The 23597-nt window shown below is 31.3% G+C and overlaps 5 protein-coding genes across 6 annotated transcripts; 2 read left to right on the top strand and 3 right to left on the bottom strand.

Annotated features, from left to right (window-relative positions):
* Window positions 1-98: 98 nt before the first annotated feature.
* Window positions 99-2933, top strand: fz (frizzled class receptor). The gene is made up of 3 exons (XM_018540071.1): window positions 99-940; window positions 1713-2092; window positions 2395-2933. The coding sequence occupies exons 1-3, from the start codon at window positions 99-101 to the stop codon at window positions 2931-2933; spliced, it is 1761 nt and encodes a 586-aa protein (XP_018395573.1).
* A 2793-nt stretch (window positions 2934-5726) lies between these two features.
* On the bottom strand, window positions 5727-8923 carry LOC108773968 (uncharacterized). Its single transcript, XM_018539959.1, has 4 exons — window positions 8743-8923; window positions 7070-7507; window positions 6254-6500; window positions 5727-5985 (listed from the first exon to the last, which is right to left on the bottom strand). Exons 1-4 carry the CDS (start codon window positions 8804-8806, stop codon window positions 5727-5729), a joined length of 1008 nt encoding a protein of 335 aa, XP_018395461.1. The 5' UTR covers window positions 8807-8923.
* A 99-nt stretch (window positions 8924-9022) lies between these two features.
* On the top strand, window positions 9023-9751 carry LOC108773986 (uncharacterized). The gene is made up of 2 exons (XM_018539978.1): window positions 9023-9559; window positions 9633-9751. Exons 1-2 carry the CDS (start codon window positions 9282-9284, stop codon window positions 9709-9711), a joined length of 357 nt encoding a protein of 118 aa, XP_018395480.1. The 5' UTR covers window positions 9023-9281; the 3' UTR covers window positions 9712-9751.
* Window positions 9752-9851: 100 nt separating this feature from the next.
* On the bottom strand, window positions 9852-12107 carry LOC108773985 (40S ribosomal protein S15Aa). 2 transcript variants are annotated; one of them, XM_018539976.1, is made up of 4 exons: window positions 12043-12107; window positions 11053-11187; window positions 10308-10473; window positions 9890-9983 (listed from the first exon to the last, which is right to left on the bottom strand). In XM_018539976.1, the coding sequence occupies exons 2-4, from the start codon at window positions 11183-11185 to the stop codon at window positions 9890-9892; spliced, it is 393 nt and encodes a 130-aa protein (XP_018395478.1). In that variant the 5' UTR covers window positions 11186-11187; window positions 12043-12107. The 2 variants fall into 2 exon arrangements, with proteins under 2 accessions (XP_018395479.1, XP_018395478.1); XM_018539977.1 differs by lacking the exon at window positions 12043-12107 and having other exon boundaries at window positions 9852-9983; window positions 11053-11185.
* Window positions 12108-13176: 1069 nt separating this feature from the next.
* Window positions 13177-22986, bottom strand: ana3 (rotatin homolog anastral spindle 3). Its single transcript, XM_018539958.1, has 28 exons — window positions 22941-22986; window positions 22658-22842; window positions 22325-22468; window positions 22077-22216; window positions 21618-21876; window positions 21378-21536; window positions 21151-21255; window positions 20548-21069; window positions 20019-20471; window positions 19703-19912; window positions 19431-19637; window positions 19045-19218; window positions 18820-18955; window positions 18520-18744; window positions 18124-18385; window positions 17803-17978; window positions 17471-17713; window positions 17102-17325; window positions 16650-16943; window positions 16201-16438; window positions 15907-16075; window positions 15643-15839; window positions 14839-15557; window positions 14554-14758; window positions 14229-14440; window positions 13848-13988; window positions 13660-13789; window positions 13177-13571 (listed from the first exon to the last, which is right to left on the bottom strand). Exons 1-28 carry the CDS (start codon window positions 22984-22986, stop codon window positions 13288-13290), a joined length of 6459 nt encoding a protein of 2152 aa, XP_018395460.1. The 3' UTR covers window positions 13177-13287.
* Window positions 22987-23597: the final 611 nt, after the last annotated feature.

Genomic DNA, 23597 nt, shown 5'->3' with positions numbered 1-23597 from the left:
ATCGTTGTGGTTGTCGAGCCTAAATATCAGCATGTCTCGTCATTGGTCGTGAGTGTAATTTCGGTGGTGTGTGCCTGTTCCCAAAGAGGAGGCTAGAGATGTTGCCGACGATGATGATCAGCGCGTTTCTGTCAGGCGTGGTGACTGTCACCTCTGCTTTACACTCCTCCACCGCCTTGAACGGTGGGGTTAGCGATCCGCTCGCTCATCACGGCCGCTGTGAACCTATCACCATTAATCTCTGCATGAACATCCCGTACAACGAGACAATCATGCCGAACCTAATGAATCATCAGAAGCAAGAGGACGCCGGCCAAGAGGTGCACCAGTACATGCCGCTCGTCAAGATGAAGTGCAGCCCGGATTTGCGCTTCTTTTTGTGCACCGTCTACGCTCCCGTCTGTACCATAATCGAGAAGGCGATACCGCCGTGCCGGTCACTCTGTGAGAGCGCGCGCTCCGGCTGCGAAGAACTGATGAACAGTTTCGGTTTCATGTGGCCGGAGGCTCTAGACTGCTCCAAGATGCCGGAAAATGACGGCACGGAGCTCTGTGTGGGCACCAACGAGACTACCACACGTCAGGAACCTGTACCTGTCTCTCCTCCCGCCCGTATGCCGATGGCAGAGTTCCAACCAACCTGGAATGAAGGATTAAGACCTCACATTGGCAAGGGCATTGGTAATGGCAACAATTTTATCATAGCCAGGGATTTTGGCTTCGTCTGTCCAATGCAGTTCAAGGTACCTCATGGATTAGGATATTCATTTAAAGTGGGAGACAAGGTTGAACCCGATTGTGGAGCACCCTGCGATGGGATGTTCTTCACCGAGAGGCAAAGAAGATTCTCCAGGGTATGGGTTGGCACTTGGGCATCCATTTGTGCCGCTTCGTGCTTCTTCACGTTCCTGACATTCCTCATTGATACGGATAGATTTAGGTAACACTCACTTTCTTGAAGATCAAGTTATGCTTTTATGAAATGTATCAAACATTCGACGAGTTTGTACATTCTTTATGAAAGTATTATTAAATCGAAGAAGTTACTGTTAATTATTTTAATACTTGTATATAAATAGAGAATAAGAATTTATCTTGATCTTAACTGAAATATATATATATAACTAAGTTTGAAATTGTAAAGAGAGAAGCGGTTCAAACATATTAAATTTAATATAAAAAGAAAAGAGTTACAAGTCAATAACAGTATTTAATACATAAACAAAACAAACGTTTCAACTTTAAACCAGGTCATCAAAAGTATGACACCAATAAAGATTTTATTATGACATTTCAATAACAGCAAAGTTGAGTACCATATGTACTTTTTATATTTGGTATACATGCAGATTTAATTATGCATTAATTATTATAATTTAGTCCCATGATTTGCGTTTTAATTGATTATATTATATTCAAAATTTAATAGCTAACATTAAAAATGATCTTGTACAAAATTAAAACGTTTATATATTAAATGTTGTTTATGTATTAATTTTGTTTATACATATATCAAAATAACTAAATTCAAAATAAAATAACTCATTCGTAACAATAATTAAAAAATCACATTCTCTGAATTATAAATTAAAGGAGTGATACTATCATAGTGAATCTTATAATGGACAGAAAAATAATAAGAGTTTTAAAAATATTTAAATAAAGCCATAATTTTAAGACCTTCAAATTTTAAACATTTATTTTTTGTACAGGTATCCTGAGAGGCCTATTATTTTCTTGTCCGTATGTTACCTGATGGTAGCACTAGTTTATGTGATCGGTTGGGCAGCAGGAAATTCTGTATCGTGTAGGGAGCCATTCCCACCGCCTGTAGGTATGCAGCTACAGACGGTTTCTACAATCACTCAGGGTACTAAACATGAATTGTGCACTGTGCTCTTCATGATTCTCTATTTCTTCGGCATGGCGTCGAGCATCTGGTGGGTTATTCTCACCCTCACATGGTTCCTAGCGGCTGGATTAAAGTGGGGACATGAAGCGATCGAAACCAATTCGCAATACTTTCATTTAGCTGCCTGGGCCGCACCAGCCGTGAAGACTGTTACCATTCTGGCAATGGGAAAAGTGGAAGGTATGTGGACAATTATAATACAAATTCCAATATTTTGCATTAAAAAAGATACAGGTGTGCAATACAATCATTTTATCGTATTTTCTTAATTATAAACAAACACACACACACACACATATATATTACAAATAGAAACTACTTTACAATTTCTTTTCAAAAATAATTGATAGCAAAGTTACTTTTATTATTATTTTTATGTTGGAAATTATATTATATATATATATATATATAGTATATATATGTATATAAAATTTGCATTAGATATCTATATAAATTATATTTCTATAATTTAATTTATATAGGTGATATATTGTCCGGAGTTTGCTATGTTGGTCTTTGGAACGTGGAGGCTCTTCGGGGTTTCGTGCTAGCACCACTATGCGTTTATCTCTTATTGGGCACTGTGTTCCTGCTGGCTGGTTTTGTCTCGCTTTTTCGCATTCGAACAGTGATGAAGCACGACGGTACGAAGACTGATAAACTCGAGAAACTCATGATTCGTATCGGCATCTTTTCTGTGCTTTACATCGTACCTGCTCTAGTCGTAATCGCCTGCCTCTTCTATGAGCAAGCGTATTTCGATCAATGGATGCTTACATGGAACTTGGAAATGTGCTCGCGACCGGGTCTGCAGTTACTCTACTCAATGCCGTGCCCTTCTAACGAACGCATCCGCGATATTGGTCGTAAACCCGATTTTGAGATTTTCATGATCAAATACCTCATGGCGATGATTGTGGGCATTACTAGCAGCTTCTGGGTATGGTCTAAGAAGACGCTTACCAGTTGGCAGCAGTTCTTCCATCATATACGAGGTCATCGCACTGAAGCCTATGTTTAAGTCTGCGACTACATTTGTTCACGAAAATCTACGTACTTTTTTATATTTTCTTTTTGAGCAATCAGGTAAATTATAACATTAATGGAATCTTTTTGAAAGATGTTGAAATGAGAGAACAAACTAATGTTTTTTTTTTAATAATATTATATCATTATTTGCTTTTTGAACTTCATAGATCTTTGTAACTTAATGTGCAGTTAAGAAAATAAGATTTTTCTCATAATGTGTATGTGGAAGGAAACATCTATGATATATCGTGACTATATAATGATGTTAAAATGTATAAGTTCGTCAATTAAGACAGACGCATGATCGCTGATAGGAATTTTTTAATTTTGAATGTCACGTCTGAATTTTTCTTTACGATACAAAGTACAACTAAAATATTAGTTTTTTGTTAGCATTGGAAATTAGCTTTTAACAAAAATGTTAATTTGTCATGTGATATCAACACATAGAAAGTTTTTTAAAATTGTTTTTCGAATTTATTTATACAAATCATTTTATTTATATATAAATTACTTATTTAAAATTACTTATTTAAAATTACTTATTTAAAATTGTTTTTAATTTTAAAAAATCTTTAGACCAATTTTTATTTTGTTTTTATTTTCAACTTTGATTCAAATTAATCAAATCGATTTGTATGAAAGTTGAAAACAACGTTTCGGATTGTGTTTATGGTTATTTCATGAATAATTAGACATACGTTAATATTCGTCGCTGTGCCAAATAAGTTTTTTATATCGCGTTTCTATAAACGATCTACGACTCGTAAAGTATTTGGACTGAATGTTGATGAGTTTGAAAGTATTATTAGACAATTTATATTATTTCTTCTTTTACTAGCGTATCTCATCTCTTTTTACGAATGATTCAAATCCTTACGTTTAAGTTGAAAATGCTCAAATGCTATAGCACAGACAAATTAAGTGTTCAAAGTTTTCAAAGCAGCTAATTGGATCCTACAATCCAACATAATTTGAGAATTAAGACTTTTAGTGATAAATTTAGTCGGATATACTAGCGCATACTAATGCACATTAAAAATTGTCATAACATATTTATAAAGGTGTATAATAAATGGACGCATTAGATGCTCAAGTACAAATTATCGTGTTGCTTGATAGAATGCAGTTTAGACATTTCATTAATCAAAGCGCTTGCATCATGCTTTTATATTTGAATTAGATAGATTATTATATAACTGACATTAGTATGCGTTGATATATCCAACCGAATTAATTGTAAGGATTAAAGATCTAAACGTCTTAATAATCACTTCACACTGCCGAATCTTTCCATCCTAATATCATTGATAGAGAACCGCAATCTATTACGCTTAATTTTTACGAAATACTAAAGGGACATAAAAGAATACTCAAAAGGAGACTTTGATAGCTCTTGTCAGTCGTTTTTCTTTTGTATCTATGTTTGCTGTAAGGATTCTTTTCCCGCGCGACGAATGTATTATCATTTAAACTGTAATGTCAAATGTCGAGGATGTATTTCGACGGAATCTCAACGAGATTAACTTGTAAGATTTTACTTGTAAGAAGTATACTACTTTAAGTTTACACATTCACTGTACATAATATATACATTTTTTAATTTTATTCTCTCTATGTATATTTTAAAAAAAATTGTGTACATATATACATTGACGTCTTACGTATGATTAAATTTAGGTTCATGACTAAGAATGAAACGTATAACGCTTACATCTTAGATGTAAACGTAGAATAAGATGGAGGAAAAGTATAACTTAAATTGTAGAAAAGACTATTATGTATGTGATTTTTCATTTACATTTGTAAAATAGTCTTTTATGATCAGGGATTGGTAAAAAACATGTTTAAACAGTTTAAAACATATTTAATCGATATTTTTAATGTTTTAAACATGTTTTTTTTTTATAATATACTGTTTAAAGCATATTTGAAGCATTACAACTATGTTAAGAAACATAATGTTTTATTCTTTAAAAAAAAAAAAAAAAAAAAACAGTTTGCCAACCATGTTCACGACTTAAGTTGTGTTTTTCTTTGCTTTATTCTATGTTCATATTATCTAATAAGGTCTACTTTTTCATTATCTTGTTAACTTATGATTAAGCCTTAACCTGTTGTTTTACCTAATAGACCATCAAATTATCATAGATGAAATTGAATACATTAGGTTAAGCCTAACCACAAGTTAACTAGATAATAAGAAAAACTAGAACTGAGACGTAAACACTACACGTTTCATTTTCTGCCATCAGCCTTAACTCGCGAACAAACTGCGAATTCGTCCAATTGAAATTACCGAGCTTTTGTGTACGAAGATTTTGTGCTGCGAATGCAATACGTGTGATTATTATATATTATGACATACGCGAAACGTAAGACTCCGTCGTATGCGAGATACAAAACTATATAAATTTTATGATCACTATATTCTTTATATAATAAACGAGAGGTGCATATATGCGAAGCCGATTTGTTTTGTTTGAATAATATGCATTTATTTACAAATAATTTTTTTATAAAACTGATAACTTAAATATAAATGCCTATACCTTTCACACAATATAGATTAGAATTGCATTAAAACTTTAAACTTTTAATTAAATTATACAGAAGAAGATGATAGTCTTTCCTATACAACATGTGTCAATTTATCCAGTAGCAACATTTTTATATTATCAAAACTATCAATTCATTTTAATTTATATACAAGATACACAAATATCAATCTTATAAATAGCAGATATCATTTTTAACAAAAGAAACATTATTAATACAAATTATCTTACGAAGATGGTGATGATTTAATTGGTGAAGTTGTTGGTGTAGATGCTGATTTTTTTTTCGCTATTTTAAGCAAGCCTATTTTCCTCAGATATTTCACGAGCATTGGAGTCACGCTCAAGGATATTCCCATTCGAACAGGTGCGAGCAGTTTATGAACTGTATATGCTATTATAAAGTCCGTCGAAACTTTCAGCAAGCTCTCTACCTGTTCGTTTCCTCCTGTCCACGTTTGTACAAACGGTGTTACATCGATCCCACTGAAAATAAAAATTCGAATTAATAGAAAAAAATTACACATTTGAGAAATTGTATCATTCATTTATTAAAAATAAATGATAATGATCAAATATTTCCTCGATATGAAATCTTCGGTTTGGATTAAAATTATTTATCATACATAAATTATATATATACACATTTCAATTATATATACATTATATATATATTAAATTTTCGATATTAGATGTTTCAATTAGAAAAAGAGGATATGATTTTTAGACATATTGCAGGGATTGCACGACTGACCTAATGACCACCGTATAACAACCACCGAGGCTTATCAGCGATATAGTGATATGAAAAATGAGGAGAGTGCTTCCATAATCCCTCAATAATAGGCGAAATCTTTCCCGCTTCGACTTCGTTGCGAATACCGCAGCTTGATCCTTCTGGGATGTTTTAGAGATGTCGGTCGAGTAGCTTATTCTGGTGGTATAAATTGGCCAATATGTCGCTCGTAAAAGCGGGTTCATTATGAAGGCATTAGTTGCACCTGAGCGACATATTAATTGCCTAATGTAAATTTCAGAAGCTAGATAGTCACAAAAGCTTGTTCTTATTTACCTTGAAGATCCAACTTAAAAATCTGCAAATCCTCAAGTATATAAAAATCTTCAACAGAGCTTTTGTGACTATCCAATGTGTTGCTAATATCGGTATAATATTGATGTAACATTAATACAAGGAGATAAAAAGTCCTCTTATAAACTTTTTTATAACTTAGATTGTTTTTTAAATATTATGAATTTTTAGGATACTAATCTTTGAATCCTAGCGAATTGTATAAATTATCAGATTCTTAGATCTATCACCAGCAAAGATTATCTACTTAATTTAATTTGGAATCAATCATTCTACGTATATTGATATTTAGATAATTTGGTACTTTCATAATTAATTAAATGTTCTCTGGTTTTCTTCTAACATTTGAAATCTCGCGATCGTATTAACTCTTCTAGGATTCAGAGAACAGTGAGGACATTATAAAGATACAAATCGTAAGGAAGCGAAGACGAGGAAAGCACCTCTACCCTTCAGAATCCAGTCAAAGGTCGTTCTTACACGACAACTTGCGGTAATGTGAGCGTTGCATGTCCTCAGCGATGTATTTGCCGTCGCGGGACCACTGCCCACCAGGCATATTAAGATGCATGGATTTGCCGCACGAGGAAAATGGCTTTGGTACATTGCTCTGCATCGTGCCATTCAGACTGACTGCACCGAAACAATCGTACGAGTCCACATGGCTGTCATCGCGGATCTTGGGAAATCCAGAACAGTTTGCTGTGGAAACAGAGGTACCACCGTTCTCCGTATACAGTGCGATGTCACGCGCGCGTTCTGGCGTGAAGCGACCAGTCTCATTAGCAAAAATGTCACAAACATTATTCGGTAAAGTGAGAGTCGGTGGATCTGGATAATAACGTGCGCTAGTCAAGTGCAACGGCTGCTGTTTCCAATGAACTGCCGCCGGGGTCGCACACTGCATCTCCAGGAATGCTACAATTAAAAATATATAAAGATTAATTATGCTTTAAGAAGGACAAACATAAAAAGAAAGACAGTCATAAACATATATAAAAACATAAAGAGTAAAACATTTAAAACAAGAAGAAAGACAGGAAAGAAAAAAGTTTAAAAATAAATAGAAAGTACAACACAAGACAACTATTCACAAAGATAGTACAGTTTACGCTGACATTTTAAAGATCAGAAGATTAGAAGTTAATAAGTGAATAGTTATACTTATGTGTTTGATTTAGATATAATTCAGATGTTCAAGATTATAAATATTTTAAGAAAAAATAATCGAAACAAAATAGAGAAAAATAACATTTTATTATAATTATATTTTATATATTAAGTCTTGAAACGCGATATTAAATATATATGTATTATAAATATGATGTAGTGTAATCTATATCATCTGTAATCATAAGGTATAAATTAAGAAATAAATTAAGAAGGAAAATTAATAAGGTATAAAATAAAATTAAAATAGGTAAGTGTTATACGACAAAGTTCTTATGTTAAAATTATATCTATGTTAATATATAAAAAGATTATTATGTAAAATGACTGCCATGACCATGATAAAAAGTACAAGGATAAAGTAATATATTAAAATAAACATAATATGGACATCATTTTTTGCTATTTAAATTTTTTTGCATGTAAACATTAAAAAATTATAAATCTCATAAAATGTATACATCTCTCAGTGATAAAAGTCTAAGCCATGATATGAGCTGACTACTACTATTGATACGGAAAAAGCTAGTATCTTTCATAAGTTAAATATTTTAATATCGGTTTTATGATTTTTAGAAAGAAAATATATAAAATAACTAGCGCTGTGGTTATATACTTTTTGTTTTAATTTTAGAAAATATATAATTTAAATTATACTGTATAATATTACAGATGCTTATAACAACAAATATTTTAAATAATTTCTAGAAATATAAATAAATCTTCAAAAGCACTATATCTCGATAAGTTGCAAAGTTAGAATGACGTGTAGCAGACTATAATTATATATATATATATATATATGTGTGTGTGTGGTGTGTGTGTGTATGTGTCAGTTTCAACTCTTATCTTTTAAATCACAAAAACAAAACGTCAGCACACTTGGATATATGATTATGTATCTTCGCAATATATATTGCATGTGTTTGTATGTATAAGACGGAGCGAAATAAAAATTGCAATTTGTGAAAAGTTATTTGTACCTGCGCGTGAGACGCGAGTTAAAGAATTTAACATTTCCACACTGCCAATTCTCAATAACGCCATGGTCAGATTCGCCGAATGTTTCAACTGCGCGAAACAGCACTTATTACCACTGAAGATCGATGTCAATTGATGAGACGTCAGAATAATTATGAGAAATCAGGGATAAATGACCCTCACTACTTGTCACGATTCGAGACTGCAATGTCCTTGAACCTTGAACAACGGTGAGGTGAGAGCACAAATGTACCGGGATATAGTAGATTTCTTCTATTCCAAATGGCGGCCTGACCAGGTTTGAACTAAAAAGACCGCAGCACACACTTTTGCATAACGCATAGCCAGTCTGGCATAGCGCATAAACGAATCAACCAATCAGGAACCTTCCTTTCCTCCACATATTGGCAGCCTTGAATCTGGAACTTCGCAGTTTTACCTAAAATAACTAGGACAGAGAGGGAGGGGGAAAGAGACACGATGGAGAGATTGGATTGGATGATCGTAAAAATTTGAATTCCGAATCCACTACAAACGAAGGATGGAGAATTATTTAAACTCGTCTTCGAAGCAACAAGAAACCGAAGAAACGTCCAATGTACATTTAAAAAATGATACTGTTCAACACATACCGCGAAATATGCGAGATGCAGTGTCATATTTGAAACAAAAAGGAATTCATGACATCATCGATTCTCTGCTCGGCGAGCTTCTGTTATGTCGACCTCACGATCCTTACGAATATCTAGTCCAACTCCTAGATAGACGTATTTTGACTCGCGACGGCCTTATTGATTCTCCTCCACCTTTCTGCTCCCGGTAAATATTAAATGCATATTGTCTTTTATAATTCGTGTTAGCACAATGACAATTAAGATGGTTTTTTTTTTAGAGATATAATAAGGCAAGCAAGACAAGCAAATCTGCTCACATTACTGGAATTTACAACTAAAGGAACAAGGAAATCTTAAGTGAAAAACACTACTTATAAAAAATATTTGTATCTCAAAAGCATGCCTTATAAATAAAACGTAAAATAATGGAGTAAATATTTTCAAGGAGTAAAGTATTAGTGTATGCGGTTTTCATCAAATGATCACTTAGACATACATTTTTTGTGTTTACATCTTTATTTACTTAACTAAAAAATTAGAAGAAAAATCCCAGTATTTTTCCTCCAAGATGTTTTCTCCTGGCTTCCTCATGATCCATAATTCCTCCACTAGTTGTCAATACAACATATCTGAGACAAATAGAAATAAATGTGTATATTATATAATTATTTCCTTTAAAGTTAAATTAACTAACACAATTTGTATATTAAAATATACATTGAATATACAAATGCTCAATAATAATCTTATAATCACTTTATATATGCATATTTTTCACTTTAACTGACTTACTAAGCAATCTTTCAAGTATACTTTCTTATTTGATTTTAATCTTACTCATTCTATATAATATAAATTTATTTTAGTTATTGAAATAAACAGGAACCAAACTATTTATAATTTATACAGAAAAATAAGAGATAATTTCTCGTATATTACAAATAAAGGCTTACCCAAACTGTCGAGAAGGTAAAAGATTGTTGGTCCACTTCTCAATGTCATTGATAGGTACATCAAATCTAGGTGAAATGACACCACATTTGTTTAACCTTCCAGTAAGATTTACTACTACTTTCCCACTGCGATGATCATCCACAATTTCAAACTCCCCAATATACCCTGTGTAAAACAAATATATTTAAATGTATATAAATTAAAATTATATTTATTCTGACTTAAAAAAAAGAGAATTGATTTTTTTCATCTATTGTTACAAATCATAAAAGATAATTATATACATTATAAGGCCTATTTTTTTGCTGAATATTTTTTATGATTCATTTCTTCTGTTATTGTTTTAAGTGGAGAAAAAAAGAAAACATAAACTATGCAGGATTAACTAAAATTAGATCTATATATATATATGTAGAAAAAATTATATATTAAATCTACATCTGTATTTATAGACTGTGTGTGTCCAAAATTTACTGCCAGTACTGAACATTTATAGTTTATGTCACATGTGCATTATAGATTTTCAATAGTAACAGTAAATTTTGGAATATAGCCATAGCTATATGCATTAGTATGTGTATGTGTGCATGTGAGTGTGTGTTATATATATACATACACATTTATATTTATATATAAGTATATATGTAAGTAACATAAATTAAATTAATAATAATAATAAATAAATACATGTATAAAAAATAAGTATTTATTAAATATAGTAAAAATTATACTAAATTCACTCACCATGTTTCATCATGACAGTCAAGAATTTAACAATCACCTTAGAGCAGGGTCGTAACAACACCTGTCGCTTTCCACGTTTTTCAGCATTATTGATTGCCTTCAAGGCGTCACTAAGAACATTCATACGCACCATGGCTGAAAACCAAACGTTGGAAGCATTAGTCAAATAACTTATATATGTTTATCCACGTTTATATATTCCTTGATATACACTTTTATATTAAGTACTTTCTGGCAAAAACACAATGTAACAAAGAATAATTACATTCTTGTTATTTACCAGTGTTGAAAACAAAATGAAATAATCAAATGCCACACTAGATTTGTTCTTTTTAATTGAACTTCTTGTATAGTCTTTTTTTTTCTCTAATATGAAAAAAAAGAGGGAAGATGAATTGTGCATAAAGTTCAGCTGAATAGAACGGAGTTATTCTATCTTTTGCAGGAAAGCACCAATTGTATATCCTATGAAAAGCTTAACTTTCAACAAGTATAACACAATACAACCAGCTATAAGTATATTAAACTTATTATATGGTCACCAAAAAAATAAATGTAATGAACAGTTACAAAGTATATAAATTTAAATATTGTAGCTTCATCCGTGGATGCTCAGGGTTCCTATGATAGTTCGTTTATTATTCTATAATAACATTACGATATCCACAAGAGCTAACCTAACTTAACCTTCATACAAAAGACAGTAAACAGATAAAAACTAATGGTTGCACTATACACAAAGTAAATTTTGTAAGATTCTTCAGTTATATCGTAATGTTCATGTCTTTGAGATATACTTTTTGCAGTTTAAGCGGAAAACAGCTGGTAAAAGAAACGATCGAACGATTGCACCGGTTCATTTTGCACCTCAAATATCTCATGAATACTTTGTGTCGAGCGTTAAATACAATCATCGGGATATGCAAACGGATTCAACGCACCGTTCACTACATTAATATAAAGTTGATGGATTTTATCACGAATGATTACCTGCGATTCGTAATTTACTTGTCGCGATACCGTACACGCGAGTTCAACGTGAACATGAAAAGGAGTAAACCTGCGTCGCTGGCGTCGCTGCTATCGACGTTATTAGCATTTTTTACGCGTGCGCATAACTAAAACTCCACACAACTCCACATCGGTCGTTTTTAACAGTTTTATGATTCTTTGCTGAGATAGGATTATTTCTTTAGATCTAAAAGAATAATTCAATCAGCGCGAGATGAATTATAAAACTCAGTAAGCGGTTGTGCTTCTGGATACACCCATTGCTATCACTCTGATGGAAAACGTTAGAAAAGAACAAGCCTAAAAAGGGTTGACAATGGGAGAGGGAGTGTTTTCTATCCGTTCCATTTAATGATATAAATCTACAATGTTATTCATCTTTCTTTACATATTCCATAAATAACAATAAATGGAAAGCATTCAAATGATGATCGACAAAAGTAATATAGTGAACAAGGAAAGAATTTTTGAGTATACTTTAATTTAAATATATAGAATATGGATGTTATAAAGGATTGTTAAAAAATAAGATATAATGACACTAAATATTTGTTCAAAAAATGTATATATACCTATATTAACAATTTGTACGAACTCGCTTCTTTAAGATGCATATAACACATATGTATAATTATACAATGTTCCATATATTGTATTGGAGGAAAAGTTTTGCGGTATTTTATTAGCTCAAAATTGTATATTATATATTTAAAAAATTAGCGATTTTTAATTGCACGATATGATTGCAAAATTAACAAAATTATAAACAATTAAAATCAAAATGTTCCCTTTAAATCAACTCGCGAATAACTCAGGAATGAAAAATTGTAGATATTTTTTAAAAACAAATTTTTAGAAAAAATTTTAAGCTTTCATGTTAGAGTCAAAAATTTTTGCAAGTTCTTTTTTGGTATATGACAGACCCAGAAAGTGAGAAGAAAAATTTCTCTTTTTTCAGCTTGTAGTTTTTTATATGTAAAAATTACCAAATTTAAAAAAAATTACAAAAACCTTTTGAAAGTAGAGATTTCAAGCTTTAAAATCTTTTTTCTAAATTTAAATTTTGTTCATTTTTGACGAAGATATTGTATATGAGCTAACAAAAATCTCGCAGAATTTCCCTGTAACCTAATATAAAAAATATTACATTGAATTATTTTATAAGTTAACGTCGATTAAAAATAAAAAATTAATATGTACAACATTTGAGCATTCCTCAAAATATCAACTAGGTTGCGTATTACTGTTCTTTACTTCGACTGAACTGAGAATGGTGAGCACATATTGCAGAACTTTAACTAATTCCTGCTCCTGTTTACTACCATCGATACTTAACAACGTAAATCTGCCGAGGGCTTCCCGAATGCTTTGAGAGAACCCGGCACTTCGCATAATAAGTTTTCCTTTTTGGTTGTTACTGATCAAAGACCATATCATGGATCCAACTAAATTGATCTCACATGACGATCCATTCTTAAAAACGTCATGCAACAGATTTATGAAATCCACTGTGAAATAGTAAACATAGTGTAAGTAATATTCAATGAATATAAGTTATTGTACCACCTCTTTCCTGCATATCTTGTATTTATTTACCTGAACTAAGAAGTCGGGGTCTATTCGCTATGTTGAAAGCTAAATTGCGTAATATCGATATTGCGAGTACTTTATTCGTTGATGAAGGATATCTTGCTAAATGCATTAGGACGTCTAAAGCATCAGTGGCCTAAAAACAATACTATATAGTTATCACAAGCAACTAATATATTTCTCTATATTTTTACCTTTGGCACACACAATTGCCCTTCCTCATAGTAAGTAAAATCTAATAAAAACTCTAGACAATACATTTCCACTAATGGCCATGGTTTCGTTCTTTTGGTAATTGTGGGATGTATCTTGGTAAAAAGCTGAAGAAGATTACTCTGTGAAACAAACAATTAATTTATAATTACTTAATCTGTTTGGAAATACTACCAAGCACATGCTCGTTACTAATGCCGCGTTTACTCAGTACGATTTGTATAAACTTTTTTGATCATTCATTACATGCGAAAGGAAGATACAATAAAGTTTACAGCGCATGAGTGCCCAAAGCAAACGCGATTTATGTCTCACTGCTTCAAGATTATGCTGTAATTGTAATAATAGATAAATGTAATTACCTTCGAAATGCAGACTCTACACTCGTGAACGTGCACCGCGTTTCGCAAGATGTGGAAAGCAAAGTGCATTTTATGATTATCGAAAATTTGACCGGCTCTTTCTATTTCTTTACACGTTACTTGTATAACAACATGTATCAACGCAAGCGTATTTGGCGTTTTCCTTAATCCACTTCCTGGTAAGATCGTCGTTAATGTTAAAGATTGTGCAGCTAAAAATGCGGTAAAATTAAAGCATAATTAATTTAAAAAGATGATACACAGAAATCGTATATCTTAGTCAATGTTATTAATAACTAAATGCTACACTTTTAAATCATCTTACCAACGTTACATTTCGTTGTGAACGTAGCCAATAATTTTAAGGCGGACGTTGATACTGTTTTATTTAATGCTATCCAAACCCATAACTTATGTACTACGTCTGCCAAGCCTTCCTTTGTTAAGCTTTCTTTAACACGCGCGTCTCCACACATAAAGTTCATCAGAAGTATAAAGATACAATTCACATCGTGCAACAGAGGATGAATCTGCAATTAAAAAAATGTAGTTTTTCTAAATTTGTATAGAAATTGTGATCAATTCCATATCTGTTAAAAATCTTCTTTACCTTCTTTTCCATTTGCTTCTTATAAAGTTCAAATGGTTGAAGATTCAACTTGACGTACAATTCTTTTAGAATCATCAACGCAGTCTCAGAAAGATTACCCCATAACGCCGTTTGTTTCGCCTTCTTTGACACGCATAGTAGATTAGTAAGAGCGCCTATAATGAGATCTTTATCTTCTAAGTGTTTGTTGCTCTTTCTGGATTTTGCATAGCTATGAGCGATGAAAAGATGCAGCAATAGTCCACATAATTCGTCTCCTATAGTAGCTTGTCTTTGGTCCGGTAGTTTATCGTCTTGCGAATCTTTCTCTCTTTCATTCGATTTTCTGGAATGCGCATTCGCGTTTCTTATTGATAATTTGTTGACGTTCGATATGACATCTCGCAAAATACCATCCTTGCTTTCAATCAAGACATGTGCCACATTAGTATCAAGCACAGTTTGTAATAAAAATGTGCTATTTCTTCCCAGGGAATCTTTCTGAATCTCGTGAGATAGTAGGAAAGCTAAGAGACTAATAGCACTCATTCTCAAATCTATCGTAGAGTCTTTTATCGCGAAACAAATGGAAATCATAATTGTTTCAGGGCCACATAATTCTAACGCACTTTGAATGGATTCAAAGTGTTGGTCCTCCGTTAACGAAAGCACAGCCACAAAATTATAAATCTCCGTCCAAAATCTGTTGCGTAGATATATCAGACGCGGTTCAGTAAAATCTAAGAAAATTACTGCATTAATTAAGAATGTGGGATATCGTTTAAAAATTCAATTAATGTTTATATTAAATATTAGAATACATACGATATAAATCGATATTTAGGAAGCAAAATATAGTATAAAGCGAATCAGGGGAAAAAAGTACGACGGCTGCGTATTCATTGCTATGCGTGATACAATTTGTTAAAACTGTACAAATGCTGATATACATCTCCAGTGTGTCAGAATAATGACTCAAACTTTTCCTGCTTCTAATATCTTTCGGAATCTCGGTTAAACACCTTAAAACGAGAGTTAAAATGAGATAATTTAGATGAAAAAAATCATAAAATCTTTTTATATACATACCCAAGTAAATACTTATCAATGGAATATTCGTAAATTTGCCGTACGACCTCATGTTGTCCGATGAATATTAAATTGTTCAATAAGTTACAAGCAGCTGTAATAAGTGAAGGCGTTGCTATTGATTCCATAAAATTATCCACATCCGTTGTTTCAGAAATCCTGCCGGAAACTATAGGAGAAATATACAAAAATTATATAAAATAAATAAAAAATAAAATTATATAAAATAATTATTTATACAATTTTATTTATTATTATAAGTATATAATAATAATAATTAAATAATATAATTACAGAGTTGTAATTCATCCTGACAATTGTATAAGTGCGATACGGTGCGTGGTACTAATGAAATGCAACTAGATTGCAAACTTTGCGCAATCATTGTTTTGCCACTATTTCCCTGACATTCTGACTGTTCCCCATCTAAAGTAGTCAACATATAGATACTGGAACATAGTATGCTGATTTCATGATAAACATTGCATTGTTCAACGTGCATCAGAATAGCTTGTGGTTGTAAAGAATCATCCTGTACAAAAATATTGTTCTTTAATGTACATAACTCTTTCAAAAATTAAAAAAAATATGATGCTTTATATAATATTAATTAAAATACGAATATGTTTTGTATAATATTTAAGATAAAAATTTTTTAATTTAAACATAAATGTTTTAAATTTAAAACTACCGCCTTCTCAACATTTTTGCTTTAATAAAATATTGTGCACTTTCGCACTTACGCATTGAAAAATCATAGAGTTGCAATTTTTTAGCAAGTTGCAAAACGCAATACACGCTTGTTCTCTCACTAAACAAGATTCATCTCTGCTTATGATGCACTGAAACAATGTGTGACATAAATCACTCGGTGCTATGGAGATTGCATTGAAAAGTTGCGATGCAGTATGAACTGTGTTCATTAAACCTGCCAATAATTGTAAAGCAGAAGCGCGAACCAAAGGATCTCTATTTTGCCATAACATGGGTAGCCAATTTAACGAACGACCTTCTTCGCACCAAAATACTATCCATGACTAAAATAGTGACAATCGTATTACTCGCTTGCATTACCATTAACGATTAATGTAGAATGTAGAACACAAGACGTTTATAAAAATTATTTATAATTGGCAATTAATAAATAACAACTCATACATAATATATTGTTTTCAAAATACTAAAAAATACTCACATTTTTATTAAAATTGACTTGCATTTGATGCAACAAGTGATTAAGACATATTATTGAATTCCTTGTTATTGATAAACCCATAAAACTGACAGTACCAGCACCATGAAAGGACACAATCGGCTCAATAAGCGTATTGCAAAGCGACAATAATAGATTCTTATGATTTCCCCATTCGCACTGCCCAATCAAATATGTTAAACACGTTAGTAACCAATCGAGATATGCTGTAAAAAGAAAACAAAATTAAAAAAAAAAAAATTTTTTTAAGTAAAAAAAGAAACATTTATAACATTAAACTTTATAAAATATCGACATTCTAAAATAAAAACATTAAAAATTCAGTAATATATTTAATCGGAATATTAATACCGAGGTTGTAGAAATGCTGCTGATCTCCAAAACATAATGTTGAAACAACAAACTCTACAAATCGAATCCAGGTATTCTTAGGTTCATCGTTAGATTTTTGCATTTTTTCAATTGCTGAACATGTGCGTACTAATTTGAGTATGGATTGATGTACATTTTGATTATCAACTTCTAAGTTCTTAAATAAATCTGCCAATGATCTCGTCATGTTTTTCATAATTCTACTGATCCACAAACCTTTTTCTGAGAATTAGAAAAAAGAATTATATTAATATAATTCGTATTTAGAAAAAGATGAAAATATCTCTCTCAATATGTATTAACCAAGTTACCTTTCTTTGCAATATTTAAATACAATTGCAAAAAAATTAGAACGTCTACAAATAAATCACAATCCTCTTTACTTGTGGGATGCGATAGTAAAAATCGCTCGAATGTTTGTTCCCATGGAAGCGACTCGATATCTTTTTCCTCGTTACGTTGAAGTACTTTGTAAAATTTTAGATACCTGAAAAATTAAATATATTTTTGTAAAAATTAAATTTATGTAAAAATTAAAAATTATAATGGATAATATACTGTAACATGTATTTGTAACAAATATAGTAATAATAAAAATTATAACAATTAATAACAATAAAATAATAGCTTACATTGTGAGGTAATCTAGCGCACACATAACGCTATAATGCGTCGTAGAATTTTGAATATTATAGAGTTGCTGTCTACAACAGTATTGAGGAAAACTATATCGTAAAGAAAGGAGATCATTTTCAAGAATCATCAGTTTCTGTGCAATTTTGGAATCCTTTAAGTCATCCAAACATTTCCATAACATGTTTACGCCGCCGTTCCATTCCCAGGCCCAATACTGTTTAATAAAAGTTAAGACTACTGGATTGCTGCCATGAATTACTGTAAATTATAAGGTAAGAAAGTACTGATTTTTTAATTTTATAATCTAAAATTACACAAGTTTAATAATATAGTTTGCTATAATAATTATTATAATTGTACTTATAAAATATTTTATAAGTACAATTACTTACATGACATATCAGATCGCCTATGTATACTCGTCTTCCAATGAGATTTGCATACAAATGGTACTTTCATGTTTGTCACAACAATATACGGTAACGAGATATGTGATGCAATATTGTTTTCTGTATCTGTTTCGTTAACTCTTATAATATATTCATTATAAAGTAATAAACATAATAGTTGTGTGCCATCGGATTTCACACACTCGTTGTTTGGAAACAAAAAGAGACCTAAAACATAAAATTTTATATCAAAATATCATTGAAATTTTAAATCATGATAAAATATAATAATAAAATACATACTTCTTATGATGTTAAAAAAAACATCAATGTTGAGAGATAATTCATGTCGTATGGTACATTCAAAAAATGCGAGTAGTTTTAATATGCTGATTATTGATATTACAGAATCTGGATAATTTACATAATCTTTTTCTATCTAAAAATATTTAATATATTTAAAACATTTAACGTATCTAAATCAGAAAAACCTGCAGTCATTTTTTTTTATCAAGTACAGTAACTTACTAGTGATTTATTGAAAATATCCAAAATCAAAGGCAGTCCATCTTGACTAATAAACAATTTATGTAAAGAAGTATCGGAAAGCATCACACTAATTTGTACTAATGCAGATTTTCGAATTTTCGGATCGACATTTGGTTCGTTCAACATCTCCAGCACAGATAACATATTGCTTCTCTGCAAACATAAAATATTTTTGTAAATTAGCCACGAAATAGTTATATATTAATTATATAAATACATATATATATATATATATATATAATATTTTAATTTTAACATTAATTTTTAATTTTAATAATTTATAAAATATAAAAGAGAGGATTTCCTGCCAAATGGCTAGTCAAGATTGTAAAGATTTTCAAATATTCTGAATGTAAATATGTAACCTGATAATTGCCTTCTGATCGCTTAACGAAGTTTTTACGCTCAAATATACAGAGTGAACTAAGAGGCAAGCCGTGTAAAGATGATAAGCGCGGCAATTTCTGGACAGAATCTTTTTCCTTTCCAAGGAGCCAAATTAATCGACATAACGCTTCTTCTCGAATATCATTATCTGATGAATAGAGGAATCTTAAATTGCCTTTTAACACCTGAAATTAAAAGTAATATAGCATGTAACAAATAATCACGAAAAGACATTTTCAAGTTAAATCACCTCAAGAAAAGGCAATTGTATATCATTAGATACATCAGGATCAAATATTTTAGTGATACATTGTCCTAATGGTGTATAGGTATCAGCGTGACATTGTAAAAGGTACAATACAGGAATAAGAGCTTCTAGAGTTTTCAACCACCCAGTTTCGCCCATTTGTATTTTTCCTTTCAGTATAAATACCAGCATGTCTCTCGACATTTCATTTATCTATAAATCAAAATTAAATTAATTGTGAAATTGAAAATTGTACGAATAATAATTTTACAATAGTAGACATTTGAACAAAAATGTCTGATAAAAAATGTTTCATTACCCTGCTATCTTCGCTACTTGCACCGTGAGAAATAATTTCTGTCAAAACATTTGGTTCAAGCAAAAATATCAAATTTTCCCATGATAATTTATTATATTCTACTCCTAAAATATTCTTAATTAGAGCATGGCACTCAACATATGTAGTATACCGAATGTCTATATCAGCATTTGCTAATAAATTCAATATAAGTTTTGTTGCCAGTGCATAATCTTCATCATTCAAAGAATATTTTGGGACATCTTGTAAAAATTTTATAGCGGTTTTAACGACAGTTAAATTTTTATGATACGATAGACTTAATTTGGACGCATGTAACATTCTTAAAGTTTCCGATGGTGATTGCTCCGATAAGTTTTTTAATATACAAATTGCTGACTGCATCGACTTTGCGACTTTTCTAATTTCATCGAATAATTTTATTAATGCTGTCTGATTAGCGTCTTGAAATTGCTACAAAAAAATATTATATTACAAATAATTATTAGCGACATATCGATGAATAAATAAAAAGATTTGAAGTACTTACACGAGCATATTCCAAAAGTACGGAATGCAACGCTGGATACGATAGATATATTGGTGCGTCCATTATAGCATTTGTTATCGATGCCTTTAAAGCATTCGGTATAACAGCGTTTGCCAATTCTAATGGCACGATACTGCTCAACAACCTCATAATAATAGTAGTAAGATACAAGTATGTTATTCTCAAGTGATCGACATTACTGCAGCTTCCAAAGTAATCCATTACTTCTCCCATTAAATTGAACAACGTTTTCAAATCATCATTTATCTTCGATACCGTACCATCGTTGCAAAGCCAGATATTCGGCATTACACAAATTGTTAACAGTTGTACTAATTCATGCGTTAGATCAGTGATATATTTGATGTTTCGTAGAGGAAATATGGAATCGATAGGAATGCTTAACTGGGTAAGAACGTGTTTTAAAGATTCTATACAATAAGCCGGCAGAAGCATCTGCTGCAACTGTAAGAGAGAATCATCGATATTTTCACCGATACTTTGACTTCTATCACTAGTCCCCTAAAAAAGAATATTATAATGAAAAAATGGGTAAAATAATAAACTTATTGTATGTAAAAATTAAAATAAAAAACTACTCACTGCTGATTGATATGCTTGATAGTTTGCTTCGGGCAGACCACTATCTGGACCGTCTCCACCTTCTGAGGATGTATAAACGTTGCTATCTAACTTACTGCCTAATAACTATGTAAAAAAATAATACAAACAAAGAAATAGTTAATAAATTATTATATTATTAAACACACACATAAAAAGATTATATATAATTTTTTGTATTAATCAAATAAAATATTATCAAATATTACCTTTTGTTTTTTATTCGCCACACACGGTTCACAGTAATAATAAATGCGAAACCTTAGAGACCGAGTCAATTTACGTAAAGTTTTTAATACAGTTGGAATTATACATGCAACATTAGTTTCCGACATGCTAGTGCTCGAGTTAAGAAGACCATGAAGTATCTGTAACATTTTAGATAGATATGTATTTCTCTCTTATTATTAATCATTCAAACATATAATTCATTAAAAGAAAATATTTACTGTGATTATTGCAGGTCGTTGAAGGAAAACTTCTGCTGGAAAATCTTGCATCATAACATTTGTTATGAACTGACAAGTGTGTAGTATATGATTAATATCGACAGTATTATTAAGAGCTTCTTCAACTGCAGTAAGTACTCCTCTGTCCGATGTTACTAGTGGCTGCCATGGCATTACTAGCCATTTAATACCACCTTCTATCGTTTTAGAAACTCGTGTGCCATTCTCACGTTCTAATGTTATGTCAAATGGTGTAGTACTATAAATAATTACACAATATATTAAAATATATATTCAAATAAATTTTACATATATAAAATCTATATGAATATAAAATATACAAAGTATGTTATTCAAGAAAAAAATTTTTTTTCCAACATCCTTTTTACAAATCCTGATTTTTTTCAAAATAAGTGCCCAATAATAATGTTACTATAAGTTTATCTGTATTATTCTTACTTGTCCAAAATAGATGGCAGATTTAAAATATCACTTAAGTTGTCATAATCTTCTCTTTCATAGTCCTTATTCTTATATCTAATATAATTTTGTGCTCGTATTCTATGTTTATCAAATTCTGAAAATTCTGTGGCAACATCCTGCAATGATCATAATTGTCTCTATATTTTTATAATATATAAATATTAATATACAACTATAGTCATATTTTATAGTCATATTTTAATATGTATATTTAATACATTTACCTGACTCTTTTCTGAATGTAGAATAGTTTGTTCAATTTCATCTAATTTTGCATACCATTCAGGAGAGAGGTTTCTTCTCAATTCGTAAAGCTCATTTTGGAACTTTAACTTGCCAAACGCATTCAAATAACTCTTTGCATCTGCCTTGAAGCAAAGATGATACAGTCATTAAAATGCGAAGTTATTTAATATATTGTAAATTAAAAAATATTTTATAAAAATTTTTCAAGCAATATTCAAAGTAGATATGAAATCAATTCAATTAACAGCATTAAAAATATTGAATTTTTTCCAACTTGGAATAAAAAATCATCAACAAAATAATTTAAATACCTTTAAAAGACGCAATAACAAATTTAATACTTTCTCCGGCTGTGGTGCAATCTCGTATGAAAACCAATTAAATAACTTTTGAATTATCTCTTTCTTGACAGCATCACAATCACAAACAAAACCTAAATCATACTTGGAAATAATATTATCCAAAGCTCGTAATCGTATTTCTTCAATCGTGTGGCCTGCAAAAGGAAATGTTAAGTAACGAGAAAGACACAAAATAGATGCGTTTATATCAAATTTTTTCGAATAACCAATTATTTCCTTTTATATTCCTTACCAAGTTTTTTCACATGTACAGCAGTTATCCCGGCGGTGCCTAGCATCGTAAAAATAATTAGTCTTTTTTTTTTGTCATTAAGCTCCGGATGGAGATTTGGGGAGAGTGTCTTCTATCGCTCTCTCCTCGCAGTACTTTGACAGAAAAAAAAATAATTTAATTGTCGTAGGTTATCTGTCACCGAGGCTTTGAAAATTTAACCGCCAAATTTAATGGCAAGAGAAACCAGAGAAACAACAAATAAGACGAGCGCTGATAAATAACGGCGGTTCGCGACAGTATTGCGCCGTGAATTGTCACTATCGGTAAACAAGCAGCCTGTATTATCGACGGGATGATATTGATTTTCTTAAGTCACAAAAAGCATTGTTAGATGACGCCATATGTACTGTCTGCTGTCGATAAAAACACCCGCGCGATCATCGACAATGTTTATCGTAGAGATTTTAACGAGCGCATGCTCAGCGCGCCGATAGTCACGATACACGTTCAATCGAATTTCGTACAGCACGGTGGGGATTACGCTTCGCATCATTACCCGCGGGAGTATCTACGGAAATTCGTATTAATCGGTGAATAGTCTTTAAATAAATATTTAATGGTATTCATTATTACCGTGCCGTAGAGAGAGAGAGAGAGAGAGAGAGAGAGAGACAA

The sequence above is a fragment of the Cyphomyrmex costatus genome, unplaced genomic scaffold (genome assembly GCF_001594065.2).
Source record: "Cyphomyrmex costatus isolate MS0001 unplaced genomic scaffold, Ccosl1.0 scaffold23, whole genome shotgun sequence".
In the NCBI taxonomy this organism is placed as follows: Eukaryota; Metazoa; Arthropoda; class Insecta; order Hymenoptera; family Formicidae; genus Cyphomyrmex; species Cyphomyrmex costatus.
This window is presented reverse-complemented; position numbering and strand designations above follow the sequence as displayed.

Bases quoted from the DNA above. Each gene is read 5' to 3' on its own strand.
- ana3 (XM_018539958.1), bottom strand. From the start codon at position 22,986: ATGCTAGGCACCGCCGGGATAACTGCTGTACATGTGAAAAAACTTG. The intron at 19,219-19,430 runs GTTACATATTTA...TTATGTTTGCAG, and splicing joins GATCAGAAGGCAATTATCAG to AGAAGCAATATGTTATCTGT. The intron at 13,572-13,659 runs GTAAATAAATAC...ACTATTTCACAG, and splicing joins ACCCCGACTTCTTAGTTCAG to TGGATTTCATAAATCTGTTG.
- LOC108773968 (XM_018539959.1), bottom strand. From the start codon at position 8,806: ATGGCGTTATTGAGAATTGGCAGTGTGGAAATGTTAAATTCTTTAACT. The intron at 7,508-8,742 runs GTACAAATAACT...TTTTAATTGTAG, and splicing joins AACTCGCGTCTCACGCGCAG to CATTCCTGGAGATGCAGTGT. The intron at 5,986-6,253 runs GTCAGTCGTGCA...TTTTATTTTCAG, and splicing joins TGTTATACGGTGGTCATTAG to TGGGATCGATGTAACACCGT.
- LOC108773986 (XM_018539978.1), top strand. From the start codon at position 9,282: ATGGAGAATTATTTAAACTCGTCTTCGAAGCAACAAGAAACCGAAGAA. The intron at 9,560-9,632 runs GTAAATATTAAA...TTTTTTTTTTAG, and splicing joins CCTCCACCTTTCTGCTCCCG to AGATATAATAAGGCAAGCAA.
- fz (XM_018540071.1), top strand. From the start codon at position 99: ATGTTGCCGACGATGATGATCAGCGCGTTTCTGTCAGGCGTGGTGACT. The intron at 941-1,712 runs GTAACACTCACT...TTTTTTGTACAG, and splicing joins ATTGATACGGATAGATTTAG to GTATCCTGAGAGGCCTATTA. The intron at 2,093-2,394 runs GTATGTGGACAA...TAATTTATATAG, and splicing joins GGCAATGGGAAAAGTGGAAG to GTGATATATTGTCCGGAGTT.
- LOC108773985 (XM_018539976.1), bottom strand. From the start codon at position 11,185: ATGGTGCGTATGAATGTTCTTAGTGACGCCTTGAAGGCAATCAATAAT. The intron at 10,474-11,052 runs GTGAGTGAATTT...TGTTTTACACAG, and splicing joins GACTGTCATGATGAAACATG to GGTATATTGGGGAGTTTGAA. The intron at 9,984-10,307 runs GTAAGCCTTTAT...TATTTGTCTCAG, and splicing joins TTACCTTCTCGACAGTTTGG to ATATGTTGTATTGACAACTA.